Source organism: Talpa occidentalis, unplaced genomic scaffold (assembly GCF_014898055.3).
Source record: "Talpa occidentalis isolate TD23 unplaced genomic scaffold, MPIMG_talOcc4v2.1 talOcc4.3, whole genome shotgun sequence".
Lineage (NCBI taxonomy): Eukaryota > Metazoa > Chordata > Mammalia > Eulipotyphla > Talpidae > Talpa > Talpa occidentalis.
In genome coordinates, this window is record NW_023603184.1 from 94,326,173 (window position 1) to 94,346,764 (window position 20,592).

Here is a 20,592-nt window from a genome sequence, read left to right on the forward strand (position 1 = left end):
TTAGGAGATGATGGTGACATGACACTAGAGGTATAGGGGTCATAATTGGACTTCCAGGAATAATTTATGAATTCCAAATATACAGTCTTAAAATAGAATGTGGACCTAAATATCCAGAAGATATATGTTAAAAGTTAGATTGAAGTTAATAGTTCCATTGGAGTGGTGGGCACAAAAACTTTATCAGTGCTAACAAAACTGCAGAATTCATGTAACATCAAAATTGTCCCACAAGAGCCACAGGTGTCCTTCCTCCATTCTTTTTAAACATCTTTCATTTTCCAAAGTAGCAAATTTTCTGTATAACTTACAGACCTCAAAGTACTGGAAAGGAAACTCCCATTCAAAGGCAATTTATCTTAAGGTACTACGAATAGTATAAACGATACTAAATTTTTGTCCATTGAAATATATGTCATGTTATGTCAAGTCATCTTGTCAAGTGTAACCACTGTCCACATAGTTGAACTTACAGGATCAAGAACATATGTTTAAATTGATTCTTCTCATTACTGGCAGGTGGCATCTAACTTACTGTAAAAATAAACATCACATATCACTTTGCTGCCTTGGTATCCTTTCTTTGCCTTGACTCTCTCCTTCCCTGCAATAGACCTCCAGATTGGGGTGTCTTGTTAGGGAAGACGTGCAGGTTTCAGGTCACAGTCTTGGGGCGACAGGGTATGTGGGACTTGTCCTTTTTCCAAGTCATCATACACTCCCTACTCCCACCCTTGGCAGAAACATGGATTGTGACTCTTCTCTGTTCCTCTCTGATTGGCTTTTGGTAAAGAATTCAGGCTTGCCCTTTAGGTTCTCCCCCAACACTTATTGCGAGGTGCTGCTTTTTCCTTCCTCCCACTTAAGTCCCTTTTTGCACCATAATCATCCAACACTTTCAATGACACTTCTTGATTTGGCCAGAAGTCATCAAGTAAGCTTGGAAGAGGCTTTGATCTCCTTTACTTAGTTTTGGAACCACATTTATTTACTTTCCACCAGCCTGAGAAATAAATATTGGGCCCTCAGATGTCATCATCATCAGCTAAACATTTTTCTTAGCTCAGGATTTGATAAGGTGAAAGGAAGCCTCTAGAATTACTCAGACCTGCCAGCTCTCAGAGTCCTTGGTGGTTAAGCTTGGCGATTAGTCACAAAAAAGACATTTCTAAGCACACATGACCCCCTGAATGAATTATTTATTCATAAAGACCTTTGCTTTTGAAAACCGAAGAACTTTTAAAAACAAGGCTCTCATTTAGTCATCTTTGCAATCCATTTGGGTCCAGTTTGGAATCTAAAATTGGAACAAAAAGAGCCATGAATTTGTGCATATTTTGGTTTTAGTGCTGCTGCTTCACACAGTTCTCAACAGGGACAAAGGAAGAACTGGGTGTGCATAGCATTGCCTAAAATTGGTGGCCTGGACTTCTGGCAAATTCCTGACTTTTTCCACTTTTCTGTTCAGGACCACTAAATGCTGAGGTGTGGATACACACCAAAATAGAAGCAATTTGTTGCATTAAAAAAAATAAAGAATTGTTAAATCTTAGAATTCTAAGAAACTTTAGAAAGTTCCTCACTTAGAAGGTGAGAAAGATAAATCCCAGAAAGATGAAGAGAGCTGTTCAAGATCACTGGCTGGTTAGTGTTACACCATTTCTCCCCAGACAATTTCTATTGATTTTCTTGTACATTTTATAATAGACTTTAGACGTAATTTTCTCCCAAAACTGCTGTCTTGTATTTCCTTTACTCTCAGCGTGTAGCTTGTCTGTGCACTTTCAGTTCCATTATGATCTTCTGTCTGATCTTGTTCCCTAGAGAGATAACCTTTTCTCATTCACAGCCTAAATAGCAAATGACCAAAATAAATCATCTTTCCCTTCTTTGCATAAAGGTCTGGGGAGACCAGAAGTATGAGCATACATCTGGCTTCATTAGAATATAACTTGATTTCGTGAAGGCCCACTTTAGAACCAGAAATATTAAGATTTCTTTATGTTTATTCCAAGTGCTTGAGTCCACATTTGTAGGGATGTTATTCAATATAGTTCCTTAGAGCTGTTTTAGGAACAGCTGTTTTGTAATTTGTAACTTTATAAAATGTTAAATTGTCACCCAAAATGTGATCTTTTGTTTTGTTAAGATGTAGGTAGAGGGCCTCCCTGGTGGCGCAGCGGTTGAGTGCTGGGTTGCAAAGCTGCCCGCAGCCTCTGCAGCGCCGGTTCGATCCCCAGCTGCTCCCTGGCCACCGGAGGAGGGTCCCTCATGGCGCACAGACCTCTCCTGCCGCCCGCTGTTCCCCTCAGCAGTGTACCTCGGTCCTTCTGACTGCTCTGTTCCCCGCTCTGGCGAATTCTCTCACCCTCCCATGCTTCTGACTGTACCCAGTGCTTGTATAAACAAACAAACAAACAAACAAATAAATAAATAAATCCTTAAAAAAAAAGATGTAGGTAGAATACCAAATAAGTTTCTTTTTCAATTGAGTATTAACACAAATACAAATATATATTACTATTATCCCCCAAATATATGATTATCCCAAGAATAATACAATGTGAATGTGTCTGATATAATGATCACTTCAGATATGTGTAATTTAACTATAAATTATTACATTTTAAATCAAGATTCTCTAATTCTGAGATTGAATTATTTATATTTTTAACTTTTTGTACATAGATATCAATGATATATGATGCAAAAATGATGTCTAAGAATCTTGTATTTCCTTATATAAAATTAAACTGTTTTAGCATGCTAGATACTCCTTGATTTTATTAAATTACATATTAAAGCAGTTATTTGTATACTTTCACCTATGTGAAGGACCGATTTCAATAGTTAAGGCTATGGCATTTATTTAGCAATAAATGAGTTTATAGAAAGTTTCCCAAGTGAAATTTAAATTTCTTATTAAAGTTTGAGAGGTATTATCAATAAAACTCCTATTGTTTATCAATTCTAGATTTTCTTGAAAGAATTGTTTTCCCATTTTAAATTTTGTCCCAGTATATTAATATTGTATAATCGTTTTTTCCTTTGGGTAAGAAAACTTAATTATCTTTTAGGCTCTGACAAACTTAGGAAGATTTATTATGTTTTCCTCTCGGGGCTAATAGTGCATAGGTAATCTTTTATTCCCTTTTTGAAAAATTACACATTATAGTATAATTGTAGTAATTGAAAGTATTTGCAATATGTGCATTTCTCCTAGCTAGAAAAATAAATTCAGATATACAGTAATAATCCCCATGACATTTAACCTTTAATATTTAAGGTATATAAATGTTTTTGTATCCATAAATTAAAAGGTCAGATTTTAAAAAGGAAAATATTTACCATTTAATATCCTAGTGTATATATCTTATGAGTTTACAAATTTCTATTTTCAAGTATATTTACAGGTTACAAACTTCAGAATTTCATTATTTGTAATAGTTTTAATAGACAGTTTTACTCTGTTAAATCATTGTTCTTTTTCTCTAAAGTAAAACATTGGTTTTGTTTGGTATTTCTGGTAGTATAGTACAGATTATTGTTATATTTAATCCTTCTGTTAAATGCATAATTCACATGATGGGTTTTATGGTTCCCTTATTTTACAGAAAAATTAAATAGTTTAAACCTCCTAAATAGCTGTATGAATCTTGATTTCAGAAAGCAACATATTTAATGTAGTCACTCAAGTCTGGCTATGTACTTCTAAGGTAGTTGTCCTACAAGTTTTAATTTTTTTTTTTTCATTTAAACTTCTTGGAGAAGACATTTTCAAATCATTAAAACTTGCGAATGAATTAACCCCAGAGACTCCCTGGTGGCACAAGGGGTTAAGCACAGCACTTTGAAGCTATCCGCAGCCTCTGCAGCACGAGTTCGAGCCCCAGCTGGCCAGGGAGTTACCCACATGGCACAGCAGACCTCTCCTGTCTCGCCTGCTGCTCCCCTCAGCAGTGTATTTCAGTCAGTCTGCCTGTTCTGTTCCCCGCTCTGTGTCTGATGAATCCTCTCACCACCCACACCTCTGGCCTGTACCCCAACTCTTGTATGCACAAATAATAAATAAATCCTTAAAAACAAAGAATTAACCCCAGAAGTCTCAGTCTCATCCATATTTGCCAAAGCCCTTTTTTCTCTTCTGGGCCTTCTCATTTTGACCTTTGGCCCCGTTTCATTAACACAATATAAAAGCAATTACTATAACAAACTTTTATTCTCCCTACAAAGAGATTTCCATAGAAAACACTCCCAAATCATTTATAAACACGAAGTAAATCTGACTTTAAAGCCATTCCTTGGTTTTCAGTGAGGCCCGGTGAATAAAAATTGACATTTACCATTACGACTATTTTACATTCATTGTTCAGACTCACCCTTTACTGGAAGCATTTCTTCTTGCTAATTGTTGCTTTTATTTTGTGTGCATTCATTTTAATCACAAACATCTCATATCAGAAATTCAACTATGAATCTTTAGCAACTCCAAATGTTAATATTTTGTTATTGTTTTTTTCACTCTGCCATATCTAAATTCTCTGAAGAGAAATTAAAATTGATCAGGACAAACATAGAAGGTGAAAAATATGAAACAACTAGAATAAATATGGGTGTGAAAATCATAATTTATATTGTAACAAGAAACATGATTTTATTTCTTTTGAAATAGGCATATTTTGAGTTATTAATTGTAATATATTGTACACAAAATTAAGATAATGTAGTCTAAAAATATTTAAATCTATTAGCAAATACTAATTAAATTATGATTTAATTGAGTACGTGCTCTATTCTGGAAAACATCACTTGCTGATGCTGAAGAAGCTTCTATTAAAAATACTGTGTACAGAATCAGGATATTTAGATTATTGATGATAAAGTATATACACAAAAATATTTTTAAAGGGTAAATAAAAATATTTAGCTATTTTTGAAATTTACTTTAACTCTATTGGAGCTATGTTTATTTAAACTATATTTATTGATGGATTACCATATGTGACATACTGTGGTAGGACATGAGTTAGCAAATTTATCCAATATTGATGAGTCTTATTTTACTTTGTGATGCTTGCAGGTTGATCTGCATTTTATGAAAAAGATTCCTCCAGGTGCAGAAGCTTCCAACATCTTAGTTGGGGAATTGGAGTTCTTGGATCGAACTGTAGTTGCGTTTGTGAGGTTATCTCCAGCTGTTTTGCTTCAAGGACTGGCAGAAGTCCCAATCCCAACCAGGTAAAAATGATAAAAGTATCTTCTGCACTTCACTTAAACCATTTTTGTGGGTAAAAAATAAAGGAGAAAATACAATTTCTCTGACAGCTTCTTCTAACAACATATGTGTGAACCATAAAATAATGATTTCTTTTTGTTTATGGAGGAGGGGGAAAAGTTCTTTAAAAATTATTCTGTTCTTTCCTCCTTTTTCTCAGATTTCTATTTCGTTTAGACTTGCTACTTATCTTGGAATATGATCGCAGAAAGTATCGTACTTTTCTCTAGGATTGTATCAGATTGTGAGCTAAAAGAGGATCCTGTCAGAGTGTGGTCAAATGCAACAAGATCAAAATTTCCAAGTCTTAGCTTATGTTTGAGTGAGTAGGTCTTTAAAGTACATGCAAATGCTATCATTAGGGTATTTCCTGCCGTATCTTTTCGTATATGTGGGGCTATATATTTTAGTTCTAGCGTAGAATGTATCCCATGCATAGAGTCTAAAGAATCATTGGTGGTAATATCATGTTTTGTGGTTAAATCCAAATCCAAATTGTTGTGGGGAGAAAACCAGGGTGAAGCTGGAGGCATTGGGGCGGAGGTGAAAGAATTCAGCAGAGACAGAGTGGAGAACAGAAGAGGTAGATTTATTGAAATACACTGCTAAGAAAAGCATCGGTGAGATGGGAGAAGTATGCATTTGAAGGAGGATTAGAGGCTCTTTTATACTCTGTTCATGGGCTTTCTAGCTTGGGGCATTAGTTTGCACCATTTATCTGCTGGAATGTCTGGTCTCTAGTACTGGCTTTTGACACAGAAACATGTTCTGGCCTCTGCTTCTGCATTCCTAGAGTCTGACTGGTTTTTCTGATCATGGTGGTTGATTTTATAGCCTCGTTCCCAAGGCAGCTTTATCTACTCCTTTATCTATTCCAGCCTCCAAAATCTACCTGCTGGGTCAGAAGTGAGGGTTTAGTTTTTAACCTTATTCAGCTGTATTCCAACACAAATCATAAGCACAAATTTGACTACCCAAACTTGTTTCTGATTTAACTATATGTAAAGACTAGCAACTTAGGTATAATATAAATTATGTTGTTTATCATTTATCTCCGTTTTGTAGATATAAGACTGCCCATGAGCAATGTTGTGAGGAAAAATAGGTGAAGAGTGTTGACTTCAACATGACTTCCTAGCAATTCATCCAGGGGAACTTGTTTTCTTCTACTCTGACACTATACCCATAGCAAAACATACATTTCTTGGGCCCTACTTCTTCCTTCATGATACCTTTGTTTGGTGTTTCAGATGTTGTTAGTATGTCTCCTCTCCCAAACATTGAATGTATTAACCAGGTAAAAATGATAAAGAGTTCAGGTGCTGTGGCAACATAGAAAATGTGTCCTCTATGGACCTTTGGCCTTAAATCAAAACATCAGGTTATGCCACTCTGTGTTTTGATTATTATATGGATGAGATATTCCAAAAATAGGGAGTAGTTTAGTCAGGAGAGGCCTTATTTTGTAAGAATTGAACTTACTGGAATGAATTCAGTGTTCAAGTACCTATGTCTGAATTCATGACTTGAGGGAATAAAATGGTTACTATTCAATTTATAGAAAGAAGTGTCAGCCCATATTATTGAAGAGTTAATGAGACTTTTCATATGTACCAACTTATATTTTAAAAGGGGAAGGATGAACTGAATATATTAAAATGGTTTCTGACCATATCATTACACCTGTGGTTTTCTGTGTACAACTTATAACTTATTCAGAGTTTCTGGGAATTTAGGATTCAGATTTAAGATGTCAAGCTTCTAATTGTAGAGGTTTCATTTTAGTAGTTTAAAATTCCTTTTCATTCTTCCAAGCAATGTTTTCTCATTCCACCATTTAGAAAGGAGTGATGAATTCTGAATAAATGATGGCTATTTTTGACCATGATAGTTCCTATATTTCAAAGGAAAGAAAAGAAAACAATCTCAGAAGTAGAGAAAAGCCATAATGGGGTTATATGCCCTTACTTTGAAAACTGTCAGGGTTTAGGTGACCTCATTTCATACTGATACAGCAAAATAAGTGTAGAGTACAATAGAGGAAAAATTAGGGGCACGGTGAAGCCACTGTTTAAGAAAAGATTAAAAAGACTGGACTATTTAGTTGGAAAAGGTGAAAAATGGAAGAAGATTAGCCAGATAAATAGAATAAAAAAAGCCATTCAAGGTTCCTAATTATTCTCTCTTAAGAGGACAAAAGAGCACACCATGAATATAACAGCAATACATAGTAGAAATGTCAGAAAATAATCTTTAGGACTTTATAAATAGCCCATGGAATGGAAAACTGAAAAATAGCAAAATGTACATTAGGAAATTTCTTGACAGTATTATGGTTGATAAAAGATCTGCCATCACATTTAACTATACTCTTTTAAATGTGTAGTGGACACTACTGTATAGTACAAACTACAATTAGTTACAACCAACACAAAAAACTAACGTCAGATACACTAAAGTTGTGTAATATGTGCTTCATGTGAGAAGCTGCACAATCTCTAGTTTATAACTAAATGAAGTATAGAGTTATAGTAATTCTCAGTACACTGTATAAAAACATTAGTCTTCATACTTATTAGCATAAACCACTTAACAAATTAACACCATGGAATTATACTGAAAAATATAAGGCATTCTTTAATTTTCACAATTTCCCTGCAGTTTTAAACATTTCAGAGACAGGACAATTACCAGTTCTCCAAAGTTAGAGCATGTATCGATTTGTTAATCAGTTCCAGTTGTGGTGATGAATTTGCCAAACTTATACTCTAATTTAGATAGAATATTACTCTGCAGCTCCTATTTTTATTCATCTGGCATTGGAATTAATAGTTAATTAATGCTTCATTTTCTTTTAGCAAATGTTTGATTCCTGAAAAGATTTTTTTCTATTTAATGTAAATTTTACATATACCTGCTGTTTCTTTGCCCATGTACTCTCTTTGTTTACACTTCTGGCATATCTTTTCTATTATAATCTGCATATTATTGAGTTCTCTTCCTTTCAATTCAGAAAGATTCAATCAGTTGTTATATTTTCTATCTTCCTCTTCTGAGCGTTATAGGTTCCTTAGAATGGGTATTAACACTGTGTAGACTCTATGGATGACTAGATAGGAGGAACACTGAGATAAAAATTATGCATTTCCATTGTTCAAGGATCTTAAGTATGAGTCAATCATTATAAAGTGTTTCAAAATCATAAGTTGTGAAAAATATGGAAGTACTTTATATCAAAATCTCCATCTTCGCTAGTTTTAGATAAATGATTTTGTGTTATTAAGCTATTTCATATTTCTGCCTTGAAACATTGGTGTTTTTTTCTTTTTAATTGCAGATTTTTATTCATTCTTCTGGGACCCCTCGGAAAGGGTCAACAGTACCATGAGATTGGCAGATCAATTGCAACCCTAATGACAGATGAGGTATTTATTCAAGTTCAGAGGGGGTATTTTCCCCACTAGGGACATCTGACTTTTGGAGTTTCTTTATTCATGAAAATTTACTCTCAATTAAATTTCTGGGCATTGAATTCCTCTTTTTCTATGCTTTCTTTATAACATTTTCTTTGGAACAATTTGTTTGAAAGGAGTACAAATTCACACACATAACTATAATCCTTAAATTATCAGGTTCTAAAGAAAATTTATTATTTAGTGATGCTAGAACATATTAACATTTGCCTTTGCGTATATGTGCTACAAAGGTGACCACCATTGTTAACATCATTGTAAATCTTTTTCGGAGGATAAAATAATTTTAAAATCTCAAGAAAAAACAATGCCAGTTTTCTGAATAGCTTTCAAGACACAAAAATGCCTTCAACACCTATCAACTCATTGTGTAATTGCTAGAGTTTCTTAAACTGGGAGTTTGTCCCCTTAAAGGAATTATAGATGGATTTCAAAGGACCGGTGATCTTTCTGACACAGAAAACAGACTTTTCTAAGAAAAAAAATATGTAGATATATTTGGACTGGAAAAGTTTTCACCAGCTCCTTAAAAAGGTATATGTCTCCAAAAAATGTTAAGAAAAATAAAAATAAGAACATAAAAAGGAGAATTTTGTATTCCCCAACACATTATAGACATGTATTTTTACTGTTTTATTATTCAATAAGGACAGATGCAAATGATCATAGTCAAAATTAAGTAGTAAACAGCAAATGGGATTATATATTGTCTAGAATCTCATCTAAAAATTTAATAATGTTTTCATGGAAATACATGACTTTGGACACCTGGGCATCTGTAAAAAATGAATTTATATCATAAATAAATTTCCCTAGGTTTATAAAATCTGAAAATTTTCCCTTGTTTGAAGTTTGATATACATTCCTTTATTATATGTGTTTAAATTATGTTTTATGGTTTACACATATGAAAACAAAAGCTAAGAGGAAAATATTTTTGAAAATCAATTTCAGAAAGAACCTACATAATCACACTATTAATTTCCAATGACTGCAATTAAAATTACCACAAGCTGGGCAATTAAAGCAAGAGTAATCTATTTTCTCATATTTGGGGGGAGCCAGAAGTCTGAATCAAGGTGTCAGCAGGGCTACATTGTCTTGGAAAACTAGCGAGAGAGTCTCTCCTTGTCTCTTCCAGATTCTAGTGGTGTGTGGAGTTCCTTGATTTGTGGCAGCAGAATTCCAATTCTCTGCCTCCATCTTCATGTGGCTCTCCCTTTGTCACTCCGTGCCTTCTTTTCTGTTTCTTATGTGGATACCTATCGTTGCATAAGATCTCATTTTGAGACACTTGCCTTTATTACATCTGCAAAGACCCTCATTCCAATTGTTCATATTCTGAGGTTCTGGTGGACATATGTTCTGTAAGGCTACTACTCAGTCTAATATTTTTGGTAATGTCATTTATTGAAGTAAGCTGGGAAGAGACGGAAGAGTAAAAAAATGGCTTCATGAAGACTACAGGCCTTCTCTATTAGAACGCTCTATGAGAAGACATGTACCATATCCTTGCTTTTAATGTTTTCATACTGATTAAATAATTTGCAATATTTACAGTATTGGAAAATAAATGACAATGTGATTTGTATTCCACAATTTGAGTACTGTCCTTTTCCTGTACTGTTTCATGTTGTTGTATTTCCACATCTTACCCAGAAAGTTACCCCAAAAGATAAGAGCTGATAATAAGAGGACACCTTAATAATAATAGCCTATTCATCAAATTATAATAGCCTATTCATCATAAAAACACTTAAATACTTTATAAAGAGAAAGTGTTTTTTTATTGCCCAAAACCCAACCAGAGATATTGTTGTTCTTATTTTTTTTTAAGATTTATTTATTTATGCATACAAGAGCTGGGGTGCAGGCCAGAGATGTGGGGGTGGGGGGTAAGAGGATTCACCAGAGACAGAGTGGGGAGCAGAATAGGCAGACTGACTGAAATACACTGCTGAGAAGAGCAGTGGGCGAGACAGGAGAGGTCTGCTGTGCCATGTGGGTCAGCTCCCTGACCAACCAGGAATCGAACTTCTGCTTCAGTGGCTGCAGATAGCTTTACAATGCTGATGCTTAACCTCTTGCACCACCAGGGGGGCCCCCAAGATATTGTTCTTACCTAATTGCTTTGAAAGCTACTGAATACTTGTTTAACAGCAAGACTTAACATGTTGATTCATAGTTTTACTTTGATTAAGAACATAGTTAATTGGGTTACTTTATCAAACTAAATTCCATGAGAACAGCTACCCTTTATTTTTTATTTATTTATTTTTAAAGATTTATTTATTTATACAAGCACTGGGTACAGTCAGAAGCGTGGGAGGGTGAGAGAACTCACTAGAGACAGAGTGGGGAACAGAACAGGCAGACTGACTGAAATACACTGCTGAGGGGAACAGCAGGCATGGCAGGAGAGGTCTGCATGCCTTGTGGGACCCTTGCTGGCGGCCCGGGGACCAAACCGGTGCTGCAGAGACTGCGGGCAGCTTCACAGCCCAGTGCTCAACCACTGCGCCACTAGGGGAGGCCCAGAACAGCTACCCTTTAATACTCATTTATGTCTCCTGTTTTTGTCAGGTATTCAAATAAATACTTGTTGACTAAACTCTGTTTTTTTCCTCCTTGTACTGACAATTCCTTACGACCATCATCTTCTTAAGTATCTTCAGATTTAGCACGTCTAGATCTCAGTTCAGTAAATGTTTTATTTTTTAATGAATTAACAACTGAATGTGCTACTCATCCCACAATAATACCTTATCTTGACTCAATCTATTTTCTCTCATTTTGTTGAGCATTACTAGAGATAAATCATATAATTTTGCTTTTTAAATTAAAGTAACATTGGTTACTTTACAAAAGGTGACTGGCTCTTATAACTTCCATTTGAAAGTGACATATGTACACCTAAGCAGAATATACTTAATCCCAATATCAAGGAAGACAAGCATTGCAGTCCTATCCTATCGTGGGCCTAGAAGAAAAGCTGAGTTATCTGTCAGTAACCTAAATGACTACCATGTACATGTGTTTGTGTGTGTGTGTGTGTGTGTGTGTGTAAATGTAACTCACATTTTGAATGCAGATACACTTTCTGTACTCTATAGATATGGTACCTGTCCAGAAAATACTAACTTGTAACAATATTACTATTTATAAATGAAAGCATAATTACCATTTTTAGTTTATGTATGCCACAGTATAAATATTGCTGAAATTTTTAATATATTTTACAAATTTTTAATCTATTTTTAAGCAATGGTTTCTTTCAGAAAGTTTGGTTTGCCGACACTTCAGTTATTCCTGTCTTGAGTCATTAATTCTATTTTTATGAGCTTCCTTTCATTATCCTTTCCCTTTCTCTTGCCTGTAGAAACTTAAACATTCACTTTGGCATATTAAGAAAAATACATATCTGTGTGCATTTATGGAGTAAACTAAGCTATATTATTTTATATCAAAAACTTCTTTAGTTAAAGCTGGCTAGTTATTGAAATTATTATAGTCACATATGAGATAACTGGGAAAAGAAAACACTGAACATATTAAATTTTTATAATGACTTTTTAATCTATAAATAACATTTCTTTTCCTTCTGTAGGTATTTCATGATGTTGCTTACAAGGCTAAAGATCGTAATGACTTGGTGTCTGGAATTGATGAATTTCTGGATCAGGTAACTGTTCTCCCTCCTGGAGAATGGGATCCAAGCATTCGAATAGAGCCTCCCAAAAATGTTCCTTCCCAGGTATGTATATTTTAAAATATTCTTTAAGTCCCCAGGATTTTATTATCTTTCAAATAAATGGCTAAAATAGTTTAACTCATCGAAATATTGATTATAACCTCTAAGGCAGGAGGATGAAGTTACAAAGTCTCCCTTAACTCTACCCAACACACTTCACCTCACTGAGAAATCTGATGTTTTAATGATACCCTATTAAGTCAAATAGCCCTCAAAAATTTATAGATCCATTTTACAAGGTAAATACTGGAGAAAAATTAAATTTTGATAAATTTATAAATTGTGGTTTGAGAAAAAATTTTTTTCTGTATTCTTATATATCACTTTGACATTGGCATGTATTAGGAAAATGCAAAGTCCTGGCTAAGTATATTATATAGGAATCTCCCTGTGACTGCTGATCACATCTATTATTGTGAAGAACTTTTTGTTATCATTCTTATGTTTGCATTACCTTTCTATTGGTGTATTGTACAAAAATTGTAAAAATTGTGTCCATAAATGTCTAATGTGCATTTACTCATTATGCAATCCAGATAGATAGATAGAAAGATTGATGATATTATGTAGGCATCATTTTCTTATTGCAGGCATGACTTAGTTGAGAGTGGCAGCCAAACATTTGCTGAGCCCACTTTTCCTATTGCCAGCACTATTCCTACTGCTAGTTGTCATTTACTCAGCCTTGTCTTTGGCTCTTGTCTCTGGGGAGCCCAAGCTGGTTTGATTCTACTGTCCTAGTTGAAGTAACAGATGGGCTAATTTTATTACCCAGCCCTGAATTTAGAAGATCTTCTGGTTGATCAGAGGTAGACAACTGAGCAGGTGTACCACTCAACCATGAGTGTTTAAAAAGGTCATCTCAATCCCATTGTCGAGTTAAGGAAAGTAGACTGATGTTTCATTTCTATATTTTCATTCTGAAGCCATTTCATAATTTAAAAAATTATTTGCTTTTGTTTTCTCAACAACTATAATTTTGTGATTCTGTAACTGTAGCCATGTAGTTTCAGTTGATCTACTACCAAAAAAAAAAGCAGCTTAGGGCGTAATTTTAGGGGTTACATTTTGTCTTATTTTTGTGCTTTTTTATATCTTTGCACTTAAAATATTTTATGTGCCTTTATTAGAAAAGGCAGTTTAATGCTTCCTGATGTAATGAGAAACTCTTTAACTCATGTAATTTTGGAAAATATTAATATATTTAGAGTGAGATTTTGAAAGTCATTTGTCAACATCATTTGAATATTTTGTGAAACACCTTGCCTTTGAGAAATGATGATTTTTGAGGCAAGTTAGGGCATGATAACTCTACGTCTAAATTACTTTTATGAGACTTTAAAATCAGGATTAGTGATTCAAATCTGAGTATTGACAGACAGTAGTAGAAAGAACATTGAATTAAGAATCAAGGGACCTGGATTCTGTTATTATTTGTTTGCATGAGTTTGAAGAGATGCCTTAAACTGTACTGATGTTCTGTATCAGTGTGAACTTTTTGCAATGACAAAAATGTCCTAGATCTATGTTCTCTATTAATCCAACTCATTATTGAGTCCTAGAAATTTGGCAGTGGCAACTGAGTACTGTGTTTTAATTTTAACTTTTAAACAAATAGCCTTAGGTAGGTACTGGCTATCATATATTAGCACGGTTTTATATGAGTTTAGATTAGAGTTATACCCTGTGCTTCTTTATAACATTAGTATTTTCAATTTTTTATAATACATATATTTTACCTTTAATTATGAAATATTTCATACATTGATAATATATTATAACATTCATTGTTTGCTCACTTTCAGATTTAACAGGTGTGAACATTCTAGATATTTGCTTCAGATTTCCTTTGAAAAAATAATAGCAGTACAAAACACAACAAAGCAAAAACAGACAATTATAAATCAGAGACATACTGTAGGAGGAAGCAGAGGGATCAGAGGGAGAGAGGGAGGGAGAGCACAGGGGACTGAGGTGATGGTGCACGGGTGCACTGGTGAAGGAAACTCTATGGGGACTACACCTGACAGGGTGGGAGAAAGCAAATATTGTTTAAAAATGAACAATGATGTAAAAAATAAAAAACTAATAAAAAATATTAAAAAATAGACACAGTATGTTTCATAAAATTGAATACCTCTTGCTCATTCCTCCCTCTCCATAGACAGCCACTGCTCTATTGGGGGAGGATCTTATCCCATGCAATCTTTGCTATATTTTATACAGTTCTTATTTATGAAAGCTGTACAGTATAGTTTTATTGGTATTTTTTATTTATTTTTTATTTTTTTGGGGGGGATTTGCACAAACATATGATTTTATTTTTTCATTTTTTTAAATAATAAATTTTATTTTTATATTCCCCATACAATTGCAGCCCCCCCATTCTGACCCCAATCCCTCCCCTCCCGCCACCCACCCCCCCAAAAGTGTCTCTGGTTCATAGTTTTTTGTTGATTTTGATTTTCACTTTCTTATAGTTATTCATTTTCCTGGTCCCTTATTTAAGTTTTCTAGATTCCTGCTATGAGTGAGACCATCCAGTATTTTTCTTTTTCTTTCTGGCTTATTTCGCTGAGCATGATCCCTTCCAGCGCCATCCATGTTGCTGCAAATTGCATGTGTTTATCTTTTTTGAATGCTGAGTAATATTCCATGGTATATATGTACCACATCTTCTTGATCTAGTCATCTATTTTTGGGCATTTGGGCTGTTTCCAAAGCTTAGCTATTGTAAATAGTGCTGCTATAAACATAGGGGTGCAGGTGCTCTTTGGAATTGATGTTTCTGTGTCCTTTGGGTAAATACCTAGGAGTGGAATTGCTGGATCATATGGAAGCTCTATGTTTAGTAGGTCCAGAAATCTCCACACAGCTCTCCATAGTGGTTGGACCAGTTTGCACTCCCACCAACAGTGCAGAAGAGTTCCTTTTTCTCCACACCCTCGCCAGCATTTGTTGTTGCTAGTTTTTTTAATATGTGCCATTCTCACTGGTGTAAGATGGTATCTCATGGTACTTTTGATTTGCATTTCCCTGATGACAAGTGATGTTGAACATTTTTTCATATGCCTGTTGGCCATTTGCATTTCCTCTTCAGAGAAGTTTCTTTTTAGCTCTTCTGCCCATTTTTTGACTGGATTATTTTCTTTGTTGTTGTTGAGTCTCATCAGCTCTTTGCAGATTTTTGTGATCAGTCCTTTATCATTAGTGTTTTGTGCAAAAATGTTCTCCCAGTTGGTGGGGTTTCTCTTTGTTTTTGTTATTGTCTCTTTTGCTGTGCAGAAGCTCTTTAATTTGATGTAGTCCCAGCTGTTTATCTTTGCCTTCACTATCACTGCTTTGGGTGATGTGTCTGTAAAGATGTCTTTGATGTGAATATCACATAGTGTTTCGCCTATATTTCCTTCTATGTATTTTATGGTTTCAGGTCTTATGTCTAGTTCTTTAATCCATTTTGAGTTGATTTTTGTGTATGGTGTGAGGTAGTGGTCAAGCTTCATTCTTTTGCATGTAGTGACCCAGTTTTCCCAGCACCATTTATTGAACAAACTTTCTTTGCTCCAATGCATAGTCTTTGCTCCTTTGTCAAAGATTAGTTGACCATAAATCTGTGGGTTTATTTCTGGATTTTCTATTCAATTCCATTGGTCTGTATGTCTGTTCTTGTTCCAATACCATGCAGTTTTGATGATTATGGCTTTGTAGTATAGTTTGAAGTCTGGGAGTGTGATGCCTCCATTCCCTTTTTTTTTTTTTTCAGGAGAGCTTTGTCTATTTGGGGTTTTTTGTGATTCCATATGAATTTCATCAATAATTGTTCTATTTCTTTGAAGAATGACATTGAAATTTTGATTGGAATAGCATTGAATCTGTATATTGCTTTTGGTAGGATGGCCATTTTAATAATGTTTATTCTCCCAATCCATGAGCAGGGGAAGTCTTTCCATTTCTTTGTGTCTTCTTCTATTTCTTTTAACAGTGTTTTATAGTTTTCTTTGTATAGGTCCTTTACCTCTTTTGTTAGATTTATTCCCAAATATTTGATTTTTTTTTGTTTCAATAATAAAAGGGATGGTTTTTTTGATTTCTTCTTCTTCATCACTGCTAGATTCATATGACAGAATTTCAGGACATTTGGTTCGTTTAGTTTTCCTTGCCATTCCAGAACTGTTCCGTTCCTTTTTGTTGCTTTTGCTAGAAGTTTTTTTAGATTTTGGTAATGGTTTGCCAGAAGGCTTTGGATGCATTAAGAAATTCAAGATCCTCTTCACCAATTCACTATTTACACCTGATCGCTCCAAATCAAGAACTTCGCAGATGCTCTTTAACATGGCATTTCTAAATTTTTTCAACATTTCTTCCTTCTTTTTATACTGGATACTTCCTTTTTCAAATGGAAAGCCACTGAACTGACCCACATTCTTCTTTAATGAGGACACTGTGCCCTGTCTGTTGTAAAGCAGTTTATGCAGATTTCTAATTTCTGTTTTCTTTCTCTTTTTACTGAGAAAGAAATGTATCCTTTCAATTTCACAAAGTTTTTGCCCCTTTCCTTGTGCAATTGTAAATGGCTCTCTTTGTAAAGAAGAGACTTGCATTGTCAACCTTTCTACTTTCTTCTTTTCCCTCTTGCCTTCCACAATGAGACTCTTTTCTTTTTGTTCCTCCTCGTCATCCTCCTCCTCCTCCTCGTCGTCGTCCTTGTCGTCATCCTCACTTTCCTCTTTGGGGTCCGGCATTTCGGGCTCCTTCTCGGCCGCGGGCTGCGCGGGGGCGCCCTCGCCCTCGGCCGCAGGGCCGGCGGCGGACATGCTGGTGGGGAGCCTGCGGGCGGGAGGCGGTCAGCCGTCCCGGCCTCGCTGCGGTCGGGACGGGGCACCCCCCCACCCCGGGACTAGGCCGACACCCCCGGGCCCGGCGGGGAACCCCACCTCGCGCCCGTCTCCTCCCAGCGGCCCTGACCAGGCACCCCCCCACTCCCGCTCCGCGCGCTGTCGGGGAGGCCCGAGGCGGGAACCGGGGCCTTTATTGGTATTTTTTAAATGTATGCTATAATTGGATGAAACTGTGTTTCTATGTTTTCTTTATTAAATGGAGCAAAAATGAATCAAAATATATTAATTCCTCTGATTTTATACTCATTCAAATAATATTTTCCCTCATGGGATAATTTCCAAGGTTTTTACTCTTTTGAAATATGTGGATTGCAGAATTTTTAATACTTTTCCTTCCAGTTAATAGATGAATAACCAGTCATAACCTGAAAATATTCTTCAGAACTTTGTTGTTATAATCACTGTGATATAGTCACTCCCTGGTGTGTATCCTCAGCTTCTTTGTTTTGCTCTCCTGCCATTCACTTGTTTGTGGAAACTGCAACACTGTGTGAAGCTCCTCAGTACCTACACTGATGCAGCCGAGGGCAGCAGAGGGAAAACATTGACTGCACTGACTGATCCCACATAATTTATAACCACATATGTACATCAAGCATGCACTGACTGTTGACACGCTCTCATGCTATACTTCCCTACTCCAATCATTCTCTTTAAGTGACTACTGCATACCTCTATTCTCTCCTCAATGCTTCAGCACATCCTTCCTTACCCTGATCGAGAATCTTTATTGCCACTACCATTACCCTCATTCCTGCCACCATCACCTTTCTCCTGGATTAATCAACTAGTCTTCCAAACGTTCTCCTTGTTCTACCTTTGATTCCTAGAATCTGGCCTCAACACAGTGAGCAGAGTTACTGCATTTTAGGTCTTGCTACTCCATTCTGCAAAAACATGGAAAGGTTCCTCATTACACTGGGAATAATAGCCAAATACTCAGAATGGTATTAAAGCTGTGTTGTCTAGCCTCTCTCTACCTCTCAGACACCATCAACCACTTCCTCCCTTGGTTACTCCTCAACTATATTGACCTACTTGCCCCTTATTCTGTAGATCCTCCAGCCATACACTCCAGCTTTAAGACTATCCCACTGTTATTTCTGCCTGTATATCTCCCCAGCTATCTTTCCTCACCTGATTAATTCCCTCACTTCCTTCAGGTTTTTTTCTCAAGTATTATGTTCTTACTGATCTTGCCTATTTATAATTGTCAATCCTACCCCCCCACACACATCTAATGCACTAGAGAATTAATGTACTTGTCTGTTTGCCTTCATCATTAGAATGTAAGCTCCACAGCCTAGTAGACAGTGGCTGACCTGATATCTGACATAAATTGGAGCTCTATTAAATTAATCAATTGTATAATTTGAGTAGTCAAATAAGTTACCCATTGGCTTGTTTTGAAATATTGAAATATTTTGTTTGTTTCTGAGCAAAAAAACAATTTCTATATGTTCCTCAGAATATCCATTGCAACTGTTCATATATCTCTTTTCAAGTAACCTTTTCCTCTTATAAGGTGAACTCCTTGAGGAAATGGATACTTTAGAATAGCTAATATCTTTCATGAGTTATCATTTACTTTATTAGTGTATAACTTTTTCCATTGTAAAACAATGACTTAACTTATCCAGTAGAGGAAAACCATATAAATTGCTTTCTGAGACTGGTGGAAGCTCAGAAATGTTTCCTTGGGTGATTGGGAAGTGGGTATTGACAGTCACTCTGAAAACCCTTTGCTAAAGTATGCTAGTTATTTATCTGTAAATGCAGTCCCTTTGCCAGTTGACAGACATCTTCTCTTTTATCTTTGAACTTCAGTTCATTGTGTCTGTTCATGAGCCTGGGAAATTTTTAAAAATATCAAGCAATAAACTTTGCTACATTGTGTGCATTTCAAACCTTAAATGTCCCATCCTGAAAAACATCAGTTAATGATTCACTTTTGTTCATGTTTACACTAAACAAGAAGAATGTGTTTGCATGTTTACTCTATTTTAGAATGTCAGTTAAGTAAAAATTTTAATTGAACCAATTAAACTTTTATTTTGTAATACTGTATTATGGTTTTATGAACTTTTGAACATATTGGTATGCTCTAAGATCACCAATAGGTAGGGTTTTCTTATTTTTTAAAATCTGTCACTGACAAAAGTGGTGCAATAGACCTATGGGAAAACCACACATGCAGAAAACTTAATTTGTCATCCGCTTAATTAGAAGCTTCCTTCTATAATACTCTGGGATCTCTATGTATTTGGAAGTACCATATTGTGGAGTATTTCTTGGTTATCTAGGAAGATATCAGAGGGAAATACATTTTAAAAATAGCTAATAATATTAGTTAATATTTATTGAACACACTGTAGAGGCAGAGGGTAAATTTTCCCCTATACCTCTAGGTTTTCTCAGGCCGGTAGAGTTAACAAAACATCAGACGGTTTGGTAAGAGTAAAAGAACAAATTTAATTACATATGTGTAGGAAATTTACATGGTTGTAAATTCTGGTATATATATATGACAGCCAAAGTTTTTTAATCTTTGAGCTAGTGAATCGGGATTTAGGGTATCATGGGATAAGGGAGCAGACTCATAATGAGGAGAGAATGACTCATAAAAATCAGATATTCTCTATGTACATGCTTGTCCTATCATAAAGATAGGTTTCTCTTATAGAAAGTTCTTTTTTTTGTGATTTAAAAAAAATTATAGTATCTTTTATTGGAGTAACCTCGGCTTATATACTGTATGTAATATGGGGATACAGGTTCACACCTCTTCAGACGTTGTTTCTACACCACACCTACTGCCAAGCCCCAGTAGTCCTTATCTCTAGTTCATTGGGTGCCCCTCCCCAGTTTGCTCCCCACCCTCATCCTTGTAGCCTCAATTCTGTTTTCAGATATCTGGGATTTGTTTTGGTTTAGTTTTGTCTGTTCCTTTGTTTTGTTTCTCTGTAGTCCACATACAGATGAAATAATCTGGTATTTGTCTTTGTCCTTTTGACTTATTTTGCTTAACATAATCCCTTCCAATTCCATCTATATTGTTGCAAATGTCAAGATTTAAGTTTTTTATTACTGAGTAGTATTCAATTGTGTATATATACCACATCTTCTTAATCCACTCATCTAGTTAGACACTTAGATTGTTTCCAAAACTTGATTATTATTAATAGTGCTACAATG

At 35.4% G+C, this 20,592-nt stretch overlaps 2 protein-coding genes across 2 annotated transcripts in view; one reads left to right on the forward strand and one right to left on the reverse strand.

Moving 5' to 3' along the window:
- The window catches only part of SLC4A10 (solute carrier family 4 member 10), a 109,618-nt gene that overhangs the window by 12,430 nt on the left and 76,596 nt on the right, over window positions 1-20,592 (forward strand). Inside the window, 3 exon segments of the mRNA XM_054699784.1 lie at window positions 5,081-5,238; window positions 8,613-8,700; window positions 12,356-12,502. Coding sequence (XP_054555759.1) covers window positions 5,081-5,238; window positions 8,613-8,700; window positions 12,356-12,502 — 393 coding nt within the window.
- Window positions 16,588-17,313, reverse strand: LOC119254142 (protein DEK-like; the record flags this gene model as incomplete). Its single annotated transcript, XM_037521274.1, has 1 exon — window positions 16,588-17,313. A coding segment is annotated over exon 1 (726 nt), but the record flags the coding sequence as incomplete, so codon positions are not given.